Source organism: Phlebotomus argentipes, unplaced genomic scaffold, assembly GCF_947086385.1.
Source record: "Phlebotomus argentipes unplaced genomic scaffold, Phlebotomus argentipes genome assembly contig_32, whole genome shotgun sequence".
Lineage (NCBI taxonomy): Eukaryota > Metazoa > Arthropoda > Insecta > Diptera > Psychodidae > Phlebotomus > Phlebotomus argentipes.
The window spans coordinates 1374886-1389965 of record NW_026776187.1 but is presented as its reverse complement, the minus strand read 5'-3'; the positions used below and the strand labels follow the sequence as shown (position 1 = coordinate 1389965).

The 15080-nt window shown below is 42.0% G+C and overlaps 2 protein-coding genes across 2 annotated transcripts in view; one reads left to right on the top strand and one right to left on the bottom strand.

Annotated features, from left to right (window-relative positions):
* LOC132264168 (uncharacterized) overlaps positions 1-15080 on the top strand; it is a 44691-nt gene that overhangs the window by 7467 nt on the left and 22144 nt on the right. Inside the window, exon 2 of the mRNA XM_059764272.1 lies at positions 7260-7292. Within this exon, the coding sequence (XP_059620255.1) occupies positions 7260-7292 (33 nt within the window). The remainder of the gene's footprint in view (positions 1-7259; positions 7293-15080) is intronic.
* LOC132264191 (uncharacterized) lies at positions 13483-14263 on the bottom strand. The gene is made up of 6 exons (XM_059764301.1): positions 14185-14263; positions 14096-14124; positions 14006-14033; positions 13754-13921; positions 13639-13659; positions 13483-13566 (listed from the first exon to the last, which is right to left on the bottom strand). Exons 1-6 carry the CDS (start codon positions 14249-14251, stop codon positions 13544-13546), a joined length of 336 nt encoding a protein of 111 aa, XP_059620284.1. The 5' UTR covers positions 14252-14263; the 3' UTR covers positions 13483-13543.

Here is a 15080-nt window from a genome sequence, read left to right as displayed (position 1 = left end):
ATGGAAAATGCAGATAATAAGCCACTCTGTTTGATTATTGGTCGGATATAAAATTAATTAATCCGATGCGATGATGTAGGTCGCATTGCTTTTAATTGAACCTCCACGAAAAAAAAAACTCATTCGCAACTCTCTCTGCAGCCAATTGAGTTTAAAATAGCAGCCCTCTGTAATCTGTTATTTTTTTGTCTGCATTGCACATTTAATTACCGACACTGCAGTGTGATATTTTAGTGGGAGTTTATTGAATTTTCACGAAAATTCCCTCTCACGATTGTCGGGGAAACAAATAAACGCGATGCACTTTGCATGGTGGCTCTCTCAAAGCACTAAAAGCTCTGCAAATCAGGGTAAAATATTTCAATGAATTATTGAAAATCATTTCAATGCTGCACAGTGTTTCTGGATGATAAATATTTTGTGAGCTTCTCCGAAAGCTTTCAATGCTTTGTAACACTGAAAATGAACTTTGTGATATCAATTTTTGAGTAATATGTAGGGAAATTGCGCGAAAAGTTTGTTGGTGAAAAAAGAAATTTTACCGCTACATTTCACTTATTCAGCATCAATTGCAGAATGGCGGATAATGGATAAAAAATATTCCCTGTGTGGATTATTCATTAATTAATACTCGGAGGAAATTGCTAAAGTCTCTGGTGGAATATTTGGCGCCTGTGGGCTAAAAATTCACCCCAGAAAGCTCCCGCAGACGTTTGAAGTTTCCACCACGAGAACTTTTGTGATTGTCACGTCTCAACTTTCCTGCCCAACCCCTGGATTATCGCCCTGGGGAGGACGTCAAAACAGAAATGGTAATAATTTATATGAAACAGAGACGAAAAGCTTTCGCCAGGAAGCTTTTTTGGGGGATGGACGAGAAGTCGCGATCAATACAGCAAAAGTGAGATGGTGAGAATAGATAAACTTGCTTCCGTGTTATGGAGTTTTTTCCCCCCTTGTACGAGAGGAAAAAGGGTTGTTTAAGCCAATTAAGAGGGCTTTTCCAGAAGATTATAAGCTCAATCATGAGTTATTGATGCAAAGTATCTCCCTCGATCGAACACACATGCAATAAACATTGTGCCCGAGGATGTTTTCCCATCAAGTCAAATTGCAATGAGACAATTGCCTGGCAGTCTTTTGGCGTCACACCGAATTGGATTTGGGCCACAAATGAGCTCCAACTAATCCATTAAATTGAATTAGAGGCAATTTACTATCACTGATTCACAAGTTTACTGAACTCCCATCCAATGGCTTGCGAGTTGAGGCGCACTGAGTTGGTCGAGAGGGCCTGAGATGTAGAAATTGGCACCTAAAGGGATTCCCTAGAGCTTGTGCTGATTCCACATTTGTACTGACATACTTTATTTATAATATTTGCATCATCAAACACGAAAATAACGCGCGCTCGTGTAAATAGGCACAGATTGTTTGCCAACTTATGTAATTTCTTCTGATGCTCTCTGAATGATTTCGAAATGCCTCGCATAAACAGCGCTTTAGTGAGTGTTCCCGGACGCCCATGGCTGTGATCAGGGCTTCCAGCAATTTTCTGGCCACCCTCTTTGGCTGGCGCCTTCCGGAGGGTGGCGCAGAAAGGCGCACGAAACACGACACTTGTACTTTTGCCAATTTGGCAAATGCATTCGTGAGTTCTTTGACCGCGGCTCTTGCCAAAAGCAAAAGGGTTCAATGGAATTTCTGACCTCATTATTAGTAACTCTTTCTTGGCGATGTGAACTTTGAGAAATTCTCATTACGCCAAATACAACAAATCCCCCATTCTTTCTTCCACATTGTTCTGCCCTGGAATTCTTCCTTTGACTCTGTTGAATTTTCCACTGAAGTATTTATACAACTCTGGTGTATCTTTCAGAGGTATTCAGAATTATTCGCTGGGCCAGTGATTTTCCCTCCTCCAGAATCCATTGCCATTCAATCGGCGGATTTCAACCCTGCTTTTCACAGTGAAAAATTGATTTTTTACACATGAAAGCACCTCAATGGCGAAATCGAAAATCCCTGCCCCGAAAAAATTGTGCGGTTCGGGAAAATAGAAAATTGTCTCTTAATTAAATTTCAGCCTAAATCGGCATTTTTCCAATTGAATTTGTCGATTATGTGCTGAGAGAATTTATTGGGCGTTAAGAAAACCCATGCGATTCTCATCTCACTTCTGACATTTTTTTTGTTGTTGCCTTTCCATATTATTTAAAAATCTATTTTTGGCACCACAACTTAATTTCTAGCACAAATATATATTGCCTATTTTTTCGGTTACATGCGGCATTATTAAAAGATGAAAATTTATTTAAAGCTAATATTTTTCTTTCCTGTGTGTGAGAGAGAAACATTTGCTGGCATAAATTAAGCAATTTTCGAAGGAGGGCATCAGACAGTGGCAGAGACGAAGGTGGTATATCGTGTCAATGGAAAATTGTCTGTGCTTTTTCCACTGGCGGTTTTATAATTAAAGAGCCACGCGGGGACAAAAAGTCCCTCTCTCTCTCTCTCGCCACCAAAACAGGCAAAACAGGGCTTTATTGTCAGTCCATCCGTGTGGACGGTTTTTCCTGAACTCTCCCGGCTAATTCTTTCACATCACGAAGACCCCACGGCCGAGTGACAAATTGAATTAAATGCGGGAGGATTAATGAATTTGTTTATGTGGAGAGAATTCACATGACTCGACTCCGTCAGCTTTCTTTTATTTAGCCCGGGGAGGATTCTTTATGAGGACAGGACTAATGGTGAGTCGGTGGGACACTCACTGCGAAATGGCTCTATTTGTGGCTTTGACTGTCTTCATGATTCATCCGTGGCCATTCAAGAGATGCCGGTCGTCGAGAGTGGGATTGCGACCATCGCCGGATTATCTCAGTCAATTCTCGCAAAGCTTAATTTATTGGCAAACCAGGGATAAGCGGAACTACCCGAAAATCTATGAATTATATCCGAAATATATATTTCAGTGTAATTCACCCAGTGACAATGAGTAGATCGAAAGGAATTCCACCGACAATTCCACTGACTATCGTCTTATACGTCTTCGCGAAGTTAGCAAAAACCCTCTGTTTTGGGTCTCATTAATATAAACCGAATGTGGTGGATTTTCAGGTCAAGTGTCGCTGGTCTTCCTCCGAAAGCTGGCGAGACTCCTTCCGGGCTACACGAGAACTCCACCCGCCGCCTCCATTGCACCATTTCCGGCACTTCCGAGGCCAATGCCCTCGGCAAATTGGGTCTCTCAGTGGCACTTTCCGGCGGAGACATGAAAAATGACTCTGTCCTATTTTCCATTCTTTTTTCGCGTGTCCAGGCCCGCATTGAGTGCGTATCGATTTTCCCCCTGAGCCATGTTGCGTGATTAGCTGAATTCCAGGTCCGGCGCGCGGGGGTGACAAAGAAGGTCGCCGTGGAATCATCTTGATTGATTGGGTGTGAGCCAGACAAAAAAGCATTGGGGGCCTCTTCGGAGCTGTTCATTAATTGGAAATTCGCAACATGGGGCCATTGAGAGTGGAATCTTTGAAATGCTTTCGCAGGATTTATCTGAATTCGGCATCCATGCGGGATTATTTGGATTATTCAGTCTTGTTTTCGTATTTTCATTCAATTTCCCACTGGAATGCTGTAATCGTGGGGAGATGGGGGTGTTTAGCGTGGTTCAAATCCCATTTAAACACTCCGCGCCCAGTGTTGGGAATCTCCTTAGCGCGGCCTGGAATTTTGCACAGATTTTCGTTTGGCCAAGGGAAAGTTCTCGACTCGGCCACGAGGTTAACAGTCTCAATTTCAATCCCAAGGTGAATCTCGAGAACGCGAAAGTGGTCTTGGAGCATTAAAGTTGCATTCAAGAGTGGGGCGATGTGGCGTGTCGTTGGCTCATCAAACATGAATCGAGTGTCTTTGACACGCATCTGATCAGAGAGCAAACATTTAATCACAAATTGATTGCAATTAGGCGGCTCAAAGGATGCTCTACAGATGGATAATTGCATGACACTGCGGTTTCACTCCTGATTTGAACACAGATTTTACTTTGACAACTTGCGGCTATTCGAAAACATTCGGTGGAAAAATGCGCAGACATTTCTTACGATTTCTCTCGAAATCACCTTTATGGGGAAACATTTTGTGCGGCTGAAACGTGGTGAAAATTGACGCAAAGGAATCACGTGAGATGATTCTCAATTAATCTCACATTGAATTATTGAGGAAAAGTGTTTGCCAAGAGCGCAGAAAATCGTCTGAAGCCATCAAACTAATTGTTCCTCGGAGTTTTTCCATCGCAAAAATCACATTCACTCTACGCAGAGGTGCGAGGAAAGCCGAGGCAATTCTGAGTCCCCACGAGCAATATTGAATTATGTATTTGTTCATGAGAGAGAGAGAAGAAAAAATCAGCAGATGAATTGGGAATGAAAACAGTTTAACGGAAGCTCACATCAAACGGTCTCTTTTTTCTCATGGCTCTTCGGTGGAAATCAAAACAAACTGCCGAAATTCTCTTGGCTTTTATTATTTCCCCTGATTTTTTTTTCAACTGGGTATATATAGAGCAAAAATTGGAAAAGCTCGCAACATGCTTTTCCATGTTTTCACGTTTCACCCTGCGGGCGACCGAACTTGCTCGATCGCTGCTGCGGGAGTCAAAATTGTCCATTAATCGATTTGGGTGAGCATATCTCGCTGTCTGTGGCAGTTATTTGATGCTCTCCGGGCAGAAGGCGAAAAAAAAAGAAGTTGAAAAATGTCGACAGGACATTAAAGTCCTTCTGACTCTCGGAGAAATTGTTGGGGGGTCCGTGGATAATGGAAATCTCTCGAGGCGGCTCGAAATTAATTAGAGCCCAAAGTTTTGAGCATAGCGGAAAATTAATGAGCCATAAAAGGGACATGAAGTATTTATCAGCAGGCGAATTTTTCCTCAAGTCGCTTTTGCAGGCAAATTTCAACTGCTTAAGCCCGCCAACTTGAGAACATCATTGAGACCGGCGCTTCAAAGGGATGCTCTTTATGCTCTTGGGCGGCCAATGAATTGTGCTAATTTGACTTGGCTGAACTATAGGATCGCTTTTTTGCATCATTCCCATGCCGACGCCATCAATTATGCACATTTATCGAAAGTGCTGAGTGAGAGTCGATAAATGCTTATTGCTACTTGGCAGGAGCTTTCGCAGCGAACACTCCCATTTCGCTTAATGCCCTGCGCTATTTGCTAATTGACGAGCCATTTGTCCTCCCTCGGGAGTCCTCCCGCTTCCTGGCTCTCCATCTCCCTCGGGATCATTATCAATCGCGCTGAAATTGTCCTCCGGGGAAATGACGAGATAGTGCGAGGGAATGTGCTTCTTAAAATTTAGCATGACCTCTTGTATATTTTCTTGCTTTATTTCTGCTCTAAATTTATGCAAACAAACCACACCTCCCTGGTTATTTTTGGGTGTTCCTTACTACATTCTGCTCTATCTTTACACCAGTGGCCAGTGGCAAAGTGTAATCGATTGAAAGCTTAATATGCTTCAATTGAGATGAAATTTGGTAGAAAGATAGCTTGAAATGTGTGTAAATTCTGCAAATTTCACTTCACTTTAAGTGCTCAAGGTGGAAAAAGAATAAAGAGCCAAGTGAAAAAATCGAGTAATTTACATTCTTTCTCATTTGTTTTCCGACATAGATTTCTGACCTACTTTCTCCACCCCTCGTGAGCGTCCCTTTGCCCAATTTCCGTGGGTCTGGAGAATCCTCATTTGTCACAAGCGCCGTGATGGAGTCATTTTCGGTGGAAGGTGACAAAGCTCACCCGAAGCTCTGGCGCGAGAAAAGTGAAAAAGTTATGAATATGAAATGATTTGCTGGTCTCGAGGAGCGCCCACATTTGCGCAGATGTGCTCGAAGTCATCAATCAGGGGCTCCTCCAGACACTGTCCACACGGCCCGAGAAAAGTTCCTTTCCCCAATCAAATGCCGAACAGGAGAGCCTCTCGCAGAAACATCAACACAGAGAGGGAGAGCGAGAGAGAGAGAGAGAGAGAGCGGATCTTTGACGTCATTCCGGTTCACATCAATAATATTATAACACCCCGGAAGGTTAATGAACGAGTACGCCAAATAGGACTTGTTTGTGCGTTGCCGCATGTCATGTACTCAAATTTCACGGGCAGAGAATGATTTCTGGGGGATTTTTAAAGGCCGCAACATCCTTCAGAATGTAATTAGCCACAGAGCGGAGAAAATATGATCAATGAAACTCACCCTCAAAATAGCCACAGAATCGACGAAAATGGATGTGTTTCCAATTTCTTGGCTATTTCTGACGCCAAATTGCATCGCTCAGCAGAGAGCTGCAGACGTTTTATTTTTACCTCAGAAGGCATGCCGAATCGATTTCGCCATGCACAATGAGCCACAGACTAATGTTCTTCCGCCCCCGCTCGAAGGGTGGTTTTCGGTTTGTGTGAAATGGGATGGTCCCGCCGAGGAGGAGCACTAAATGGTCAATAAATGCGGTGTTCAGTGGAGTTCCTCATGACAAATTGGTGTGTTTCTTTTATTCATGAGCCACCCCTTCGGTGTCATTCGCCTCATCCACCCCTCGAGCCTCTTCGGCATGCAATTGTCTCAAGTCCCATGCAAACACACTCTTCCGTTTGCCCTCGTGCATTTATCAGTGTTTTTCATGCCACATTTGCATTAAGTAAATCTCGCCACTCATTAATCTTGCACGCCAGTGGGTGGCGGAATGCAAATGCCCACCCATTCTCGGGGCCCTCGCGAATTATGACACCATTCCGGAGTGGCTGGGCGCCAAATGGCATTGTGCTTTCGGGGGGATTTCCTCGGAATTGAGGTCGTGGCTCTTGATGGCACTATCTTCAGTTTAGATGGAAAACTTCTGGGGAAATCAATATTTTCACCTCAGAAGACACTCGGTGGAATTAATTTAGCTCCCAAATGCCCCAGAATTTCCGGAAATACGATGAAAATTGTGGAAATGGCAGACATTTACTTAACTTACAGACTTTTCTTTGCAATTCTGACCTTTTGAAATGCTGCAATTTCACTGTGAGATCTTGAAAATTGATTAGGAATTACGACTTTTGCCACTATAGCAATGGCTTAGAGGAGCACAAATTGCACAAACAAATGGGTGGTAATTTTAGCAAATTACATTCTTAATTTATACATAGAAATAGAAATTTTGTAGCATGAAATTAGTCACTAAAATCAGTTTTTTCTCTCTCTACTTACAGAAATGTGAACGAGACGAAGTAAATGGAAGTTTGGTGAGTGTGAATTTGAATGTTCAGCATATAATTTTGGCAAATCCTCAAAAGTGCTCATAAGCTAAGCCAATATATCCTCCAAATTATCCACAATAAATCCGATTCTGCAACAATTGTTTCATTCAATTCCATGTTGACGGATTATTTCGCACAATATCATCAGTTTTTAGTGAATGCCAGAGAGAAAAGCTGCTCTGTGATGAATTTTCCATGCTGAATGTGAGATTAAGAGGACTCTTGGAATTCAATTGACTTCCTCGCGGAAGTCTATTCTCTCCTCGTCTTCAATATAAGTGAAGAGAAGAGAAGGCGAGTCGATGTTGAATGAAGAGAAATATCAAGACCTTTCCGATGTGACAGCGAATTGTGTGTCAACAGAATCGATTACAGTCGATAGAGATAATTTTCCTTCACTCTTGCACTGGCCTTTTTTTGCCATACCAATTTAATTATTCCTGTAGTACAACCTCGTAATAGCGTATTAATTAATATTGATATCAGGAGTCTCACGCACAAGACCTTGCACACCAATTTTCGTGGTTGTCCGCAGTGGTCAGGTGAGGGCAAAAACAGTCCACACTTGTCACATTGCTGCGACTCTCCTAATTATTGCACGTCTGATAAGACTTGAATTCAGTTTTATCGGGTTAATTTTCTCGCTGTCTTCGCGAGGGGATTTAATGTAGTTGACATTCAAGTGTGTTATGAAGTGTGTGTTGGATTTAATAAACACAAATCGCAAACCTTGAAGTGTCTCTCTGTCGCTTCTCGCTTCGCGCGGGCTTTTCACATGCCTTTTTCGCGTTCTCGCTGAGAGAGAAGAAACAATTTATAAGGGTTTTTGGCTGGTTTATAGCCATCAAATCAAGTTCTATACATAGTTTCACCGCAAATGTATATCCTTAAGCTCACAGGAAACTAAATTTCCACAGCGCACGAGGTAGATTTTCACGCCCATCTTTAGCGAGAGGAATCTCCATAACTCAAGCCTCGCGATCGCTTATTTTAATTGGTCCCGCTTGATGGGGCGCTCTGTAAATATCTTATGGTTGATTGTAAATATTCAAGGTGAGCGTAAATGTGGGGTGGTTGATTTTAATACACCCCACACGGCATCCCTATCAAATTCTGCCTAAGTAGAATTATTATCGCGCTTACGCCCAACCCACGAAACTTTCCACTTTATCCCGTTTAGGCGCTGCGGAGCTTTTACCTTTATGGCCGGGGTTGCATCGTAAAAGCTCGGCGCTTTTTAATGAGACGCCGCGTGGAGGCATTTTGGCCACCTTTTGCCATGCCTTTTGCCTATGAAATATTGAGGAGTTTTTAATATCACCACGGCATCTCTATGGCGCTAGAGGCGCACTTTTTGCCGTGATGTTGTCAATTTTTGATAAGTGTGATACAAACTAATGAAAAAACACTGTGCAAATACCGACCTCTCAATGGCTTTAGCCAGTTTATTTGATGTTGAGTCCCACTCTTGATTGTCATTTTACGTAATTCCCCGACACTTTTCATCAAACAACTGAATTCTCTCTCTCTCTCCTCTGTCGTGCTGTGCAATTTTGGCCGTACGCTCGGCAAACAGTCACTCTAATCGTAAACAATAAACAGTGGCTCAATGAGGAATTGAAGCACGTCTCAATAGTGGTATTTTTTGCCAACACCGAGAGAGTGACCAAGGAGGACTCACGTGCCGAGGGAATGCGAACTTAAGGCAATAGAAGTTGATACTTGATTGCTATAGTGTCTCGTACACTGTGAAGAAACGAGCGGGGAGTGTTTGCAGTGTTGTGGCGTGGGTGGGAAATCCAAGATTTCCTATCAGCCAGAGAAGAAAGCACACCGTCAATGAAAACAGAGCGATAAACCCTCCGCCAAAGGGGAGCTCGGACACGCGGAATAGCCGCTAAAACAATGGGTGAGAGCGCGAGATATCAGCTGAAATCCAATATAAACACTCCTCACGCCTTAACCCTCGACTTGGCATTTCTCACATTGTTCCACTAATAAATAAACAGGGAGCGAAATGTCGATTTATTCACAGAACAACAAACAGCGCGATATTGGTGGAATTTATTAATTCGACGACCTTTAATTGATATACACAATCTCAGATTCTCGGAGGCTTTTTTCTCTCTTTTTTTTGATAAATTGCAGAGAACACCATACACTCGACAGATCCCAGTCACTTGAGAAGAGAGAGAGTGAGAAAAAAGAGAGAGACACAAATTAACCATGAAATTTGGCGTTCTTGACCCATTTTTTTCACTCAACGTCACTTGTGGTGCAAACAAGAAATTAACGGTAGGGTTAAAAAAGCACGAGAAAAATGAAAACAATGACGAATACAGAGAGACAATCCGCGAGTAACCAAAAAACCGGCACACATGCGTTATAATTTAATAAAGATTGATAAGAGGCCCCTCTATTATCATCGATATGGCGGGTGATTAAATGGACAGAAAAACCGCGAATAGCCGAGCGAATGATGACGGCAGTGATAGAGATGAAGAGCTCAACGTTTAATTCAAGTGATGTGAAGAGATGAAGACCAACAAACTACGCAAATCTCCACCGCAAAAAAGCGCCACGAGAGCTTTTGCTGTCTCTCGAGAAAGTGAGGATTATTGAGCAGAATTCGAATTGGCGAGTCTTCGCGTTTGGAGCACACTGTGCGATTTTCTCGTCGAGAAAAATCACTTCTCACTCTCCGATAGTGGGCACTTGCCAAGAGCGACGAGCTATCAATTGCATAATTGATGGTTATCTGTCGTGAGATCCCTTTCAGCGCCGATCTTGGGAATCACTCAGCGGCCTGAAAACCGAGTCGCTCGCCTAATCGCTAAGTAATTAATTGGTTGATGTGTACACAAACGTAAAAGTGAATAAATTAGCGCGTCTCGAAATTACAAACTTATGCCTTGTTGTTTGATTTATCCGCTGAGGCGCGATTCTCGTGTCGCGAAGCGTATAATTAGTGCGTAAATGTTCTCTTGACACTTTTTCAGATCTTTGGTGAGCTCTTTTTTACTCCTTACTTCTATATGTAGAATGTGGAAACCCAAATGAAAGTGGGCAGGGTTTCCTAATAAAGCCACTGCTGCGGGGGCTTTTTTTTTCTTTTTCTCTTGAGAAAAGTTGGAAAAAAGAAAGAAATTTTGTAATTTTTTCGGCAAAAGTTGTATATCTGTTGTCTTTCTTTGCCTGAGAGAATTCCTTTTTCTCCTGTTCAACTTTCCATTCCCGGGCCATAAGCATTTATTATGTGCCTGTATATTGACATTTATGTTGACACACACACACTCTCTCTCTCTCTCTCTCAACTTTCCGTGTGATAGAATAACAAGATTCGTTTTGAGAGAAAAGAATCTCGCATCTGTTTATTCTTTATCTCTGCGTCGCGAGCCGCGTGTCAGGATTTCCACCTCCCTCGAGAGTCCCTCTCCCATCGGGATACACCCGAAAAACTTCAAAGCCAGAGGTATGAATTAGGGAGCAGGAAAAAAGCCCAACTGTCGCGTCATTTGAAGACAATTTGAAGCAGTTTAATGAAAAACACTCCCTCCAAGAAGATGTTTGACTTGAAAATGACTCCAAATATGATGAGTATTTTCCTCCATTTCCCATCGTGCGCCTCGACTAAATAAATGATCAAAGCCAAGGCCGGGGAAGTTCTCTGCGAGGCGGGAGGGGAAGTTGAATTTCTACCCCGAAGCAGAGTTTCGGCGTTTCCCTTTCGACAGCACCCAATATTCCGGTGTAGTCAAATTTTCCAGATGAGCAACAATTTCGTGGAAAAAGCTCATTTTTCTCTTTCAGGGAAACCGAATTTTCACGCTGCTCCTCGCGAATCCATTTACCCCTCTTTCATATCGACGTTTCAATTAGCATTTGAGGTGTATATTACCGCAATTCTTGGCATTCGAGCTGAGAGCTGGTGGAATCTCACCCTCAACATATCGATATTGTGTGCAGTGCGAACTTTCATTGAACTTGTTCTTTGTCTCCTGAAGAATTTCCCACAAAATAAATGAGTAAATTATTTAATTAAATATGCTAAGCATTTTGGGTTATTGTGGTTTATCTGTACTTCCACTTTTGCCATGGGCTTTTCCCACCCCCGACCATCCGACAAATTACGGCAACTTCCGCTCTCGTAAAAATATTTATTCAGCAGAACGAAGAGAGAAACCAGGCGTCTCCACTTGTGGAGTGTGAATAAAATTTCATTAATTACCGATGAAATTCACACGCAAATCTCACATGGAGGATGATTAGGCTATTTCAGTTGGTGGGACGAGGAGGAGGGAATTACGCGCTCTTTATGCTAATGAACTCCTTTCGACACACTTCCAACGCACTTTTTCGGCGCGCCAAAACAGCAAATAGCAGGAAGGCTTCCACGTGAGCAACGACTCAATTTCTAGGCGCCTAGGCTCGGATTATAGTGCTCGTGACACACGTGCGCGTCTGAATCTGCTGACAAATTTCAAATTTATGGCCCATAAAAACGCCACCAATTTATCGGAGGTGCGAAATGATTTCTCAAAGAGGCATTTCAAGGAGAAAAATTGAGAATTTTCCATTTTTGTACACTCGTATTGTTAGAATGTAATTGATGATTGAGGAGAAGACGAAAATTCTTCAACGCACATTTACGCAGAGGCGTAAATCTCACTTTCCAAATAACTGTCATCATCTTCTCTCCTCGGCGGCTCAGCAGCGAAGGTTGTCCACAGTAATTATTACAATGATCAAATGCAATTATAGGCAAAGTTGGCGCACGTGTCACGAAAAAGTCTTTAAACTTCAAGCTGGGTTAATGATTAAATCTAGCACGTTTCAGGGAGGCGCTATTCTCATGGAAATAACAAATAATCGTGAGCCAAAGACATATTCTCTGCGAGACCTCAACATTCTTTCGCCTTAAGCCATTCTGCCGTGAAAATCCGTGGACCTTCTCCTCGAATGTGGCTGACAAATACTTGGGGCATTGCTCACATGAAAATGAGTGAGTCTCCGGCGAGAAATATTGTCATCGCGCGCTTGAACGTGTGCCAAGAAGTGATTCTTTAGCATTATTGCTTACACATTACTTTTTATTAATAATTATTGGGTTGAGGCCAGACTCGGGCTCATTTGTCACACACCCCCACTCAAGAGCGGGCGGCTCTCCTTTATGGAGGCATCAAAAAGGAATTTATTGGAAGGCAGCTGTCTTGCAATTTATCACAATGACTTCATATACCATTGTTGGGGGAGAATTTTTCCCCGAACAATGTCAAATTTTCAAGACTGGAGGTGCCTGTCAGATTTGTGCACAAGTGGGCATTTTGCTCCTTGAATGCCCCGAAGAAAGACAGACTCGTCGGAAACAGTCCCAGTGAGAAGAAAGTTTGTGGGAACTTTCCCGCCAAGATTCGCAAGATATCACATTCCAATGAAGAAAATCTTTTTGTCTCTCCTCAAAACTTTTCACCCATCATCCCTCCTGGCCAACTTTCAAATTGAATAAAAGATGGATGGACAAGAGAACAAGCGCGATTGCGATCTAATGCAATTTCTCTGCAAAGTATATCGCGTGATTCTGACCATATCTCTTGCAAAAGTTGACAACTTGTTTTGCAATAAATGTCAGGCGGAGAGTGTGGAAAAAAGAAACTTTCTGCAGCGACACAAGTCATGAAAAGTTGCCATGAATAAAAATTACCGCCAAAGGGAAATTGTGCACTGATAAGAGATGAGCGTTTGAAGTGGTGCCAGACTTTATTGGTCTTCGTGGCAATTTTATAAATACCCTTCCCGCGGCCACCCACTCTTTGTGCCTCGTGGCCGCTTGAGTGGCATTGTGAGACCCACTAAAATAGAGATGGGAATGGATAAAAGTGGGACTTTGCAAAACAACTACGAGACCCACTTTGTTAGAGCACAGACACTCACATCAATTCCTCGAAGCTCTCAATGGGCAGGTTTTTATTCAATTGTGAGATTTCAAAATGAAATATTCTATGAATCACAAGTGAAAAGTGAAAAGAAATTTGCACCGACTACAAATGGAAAAAATTGAACTATAGCGTGACACATGCTTTTATTTATTATCAATGATTCTAAGCCAAAAAAAACAGATAAAAGTTATAATTTTTTTTGCACAAATTGAGTTTACATCATATTATTAGTACATTTTGCGGAATGTCTGCTTATGGTTTGTGTGTATATTTCTCGAAATTTTAAATTCGAGCTTAAATTTAGAGAGTGAGTCCAGTTCTATCTATAAGGGAAATAAATACACACATTTTAAGACATGATGATTACAAAGAATTTTTTATTCAAACACACTCACCATATCCAAATCGTCCAGTCGCTGAGGATTTTGATCATAAAAGTTATAGACATTTGTTAATTAATATTTTTGAAACAAATATATGTCCATTTTGTATATCTGAAAATATGCTCACCACCACCATCATTATCACCGCCATCGCCGCCATCAGGCCTAGTGTCACTGCCAAAACCATCGACATCATCAATGTTAGCATTACTATCACCATAACTAACAAACGTAGTAATATTCAAGATCGCTCCAAACAATTCGTCCAAATCCGGGATAGTCCATTCTATTCCTACTACAAAATATATTGTAAATTACAGCAAATACGTACTTATGTATATATGAAATATTTTTTGTATAAAATAAAAAAAAGACTCACAAACATTTAAAGCAGCGGGAACGGCCATCTTAATACAAAAAAAATTACAGACATCACTTACATTATTGCCTACTTAACTCAAATACTTACCACCAAAATTGATGAAGAAATCAGTAAGTCTGAAAAATATAAAATAAATTCTCATGAATAATTCATAAGAATATCATTTTCTGACTTACTTTCAGAAATGTAGAAAATAATTGCGATCACTGAGATCGATATAATGAATTTCCATTTGAACTGCATCGCTTTAGGTTTTCAACTAACTTCAGTGACTGTCTTTGTAATCGTTTAACTTGAAAATCACATGAAAGGAAAACTTTTAATGGCTGAATTAAGAGCAAGTTCAGGGCACGTGTCACGAAAAGAATATTTACTACGTCGCTGTATTTTGAGAAATTTGACTCAGTAACTGTTTTTGTTCACTTGGCTGCCAGTCCTGGTGGAATTTCCACCGTGGCGCCTGACAAAGAGCTTTCTTGGAAAGTGTTGTGAGTGAAAAATAAATTGGGTCACAAAAGAATCGAGAGCAATCTCGGTGGAAAATGAAGAAGGAAAAAGTCCCCCGAGAGGCGGAGTAGTTCAATAATCAAATCCGATCTCCTTTGCCATTTGATGTTCTTTCTAGTCGTTGGAAAAGGAGGGTTGTGAAATCCTTTTTAACCCTTCTTTCACCCAGTCACTACGCTCCGTTCGCCATACTTTGCGGGAATTACCACTCGAGTTGTTCTCACTAAAGCGGAATTTCCCAATAATAGAATTATCAAAATGATCCCTTAATATAAATTGGCAACAATATTCTTTGTCTCGCACTTTTTGTCCGGCGAAACCATACACGAAAGAGACTTAATCACTCCATCGAGGGAAGAGCTTTCGGGAGGGGCGGCAGGGTGGGGGTGTCTGAGTGTGGAAAATGCGGGGGAAAAGCACAAAGTTCCATTCATTGTTTGAGCCACGCACTTTCCTTTTGTGCGTGCGCCAAAAACGGGGCGCAGGGGGAGAGAGAGCCCCAATGGAAAATCCCTTTATGTCGTGCTCCCTCTCGTGCACCGGGCGAATGGAAAGCTCGCCTTGG

Excerpts from the sequence above, each read along its gene's own strand:
- LOC132264191 (XM_059764301.1), bottom strand. The coding sequence starts at position 14,251 with ATGCAGTTCAAATGGAAATTCATTATATCGATCTCAGTGATCGCAATT. Across the intron at positions 13,922-14,005 it reads TCCCGCTGCTTTAAATGTTT|TAGGAATAGAATGGACTATC; the intron begins GTGAGTCTTTTT and ends TATATTTTGTAG. Across the intron at positions 13,660-13,753 it reads CGGTGATAATGATGGTGGTG|CGACTGGACGATTTGGATAT; the intron begins GTGAGCATATTT and ends CAAAATCCTCAG.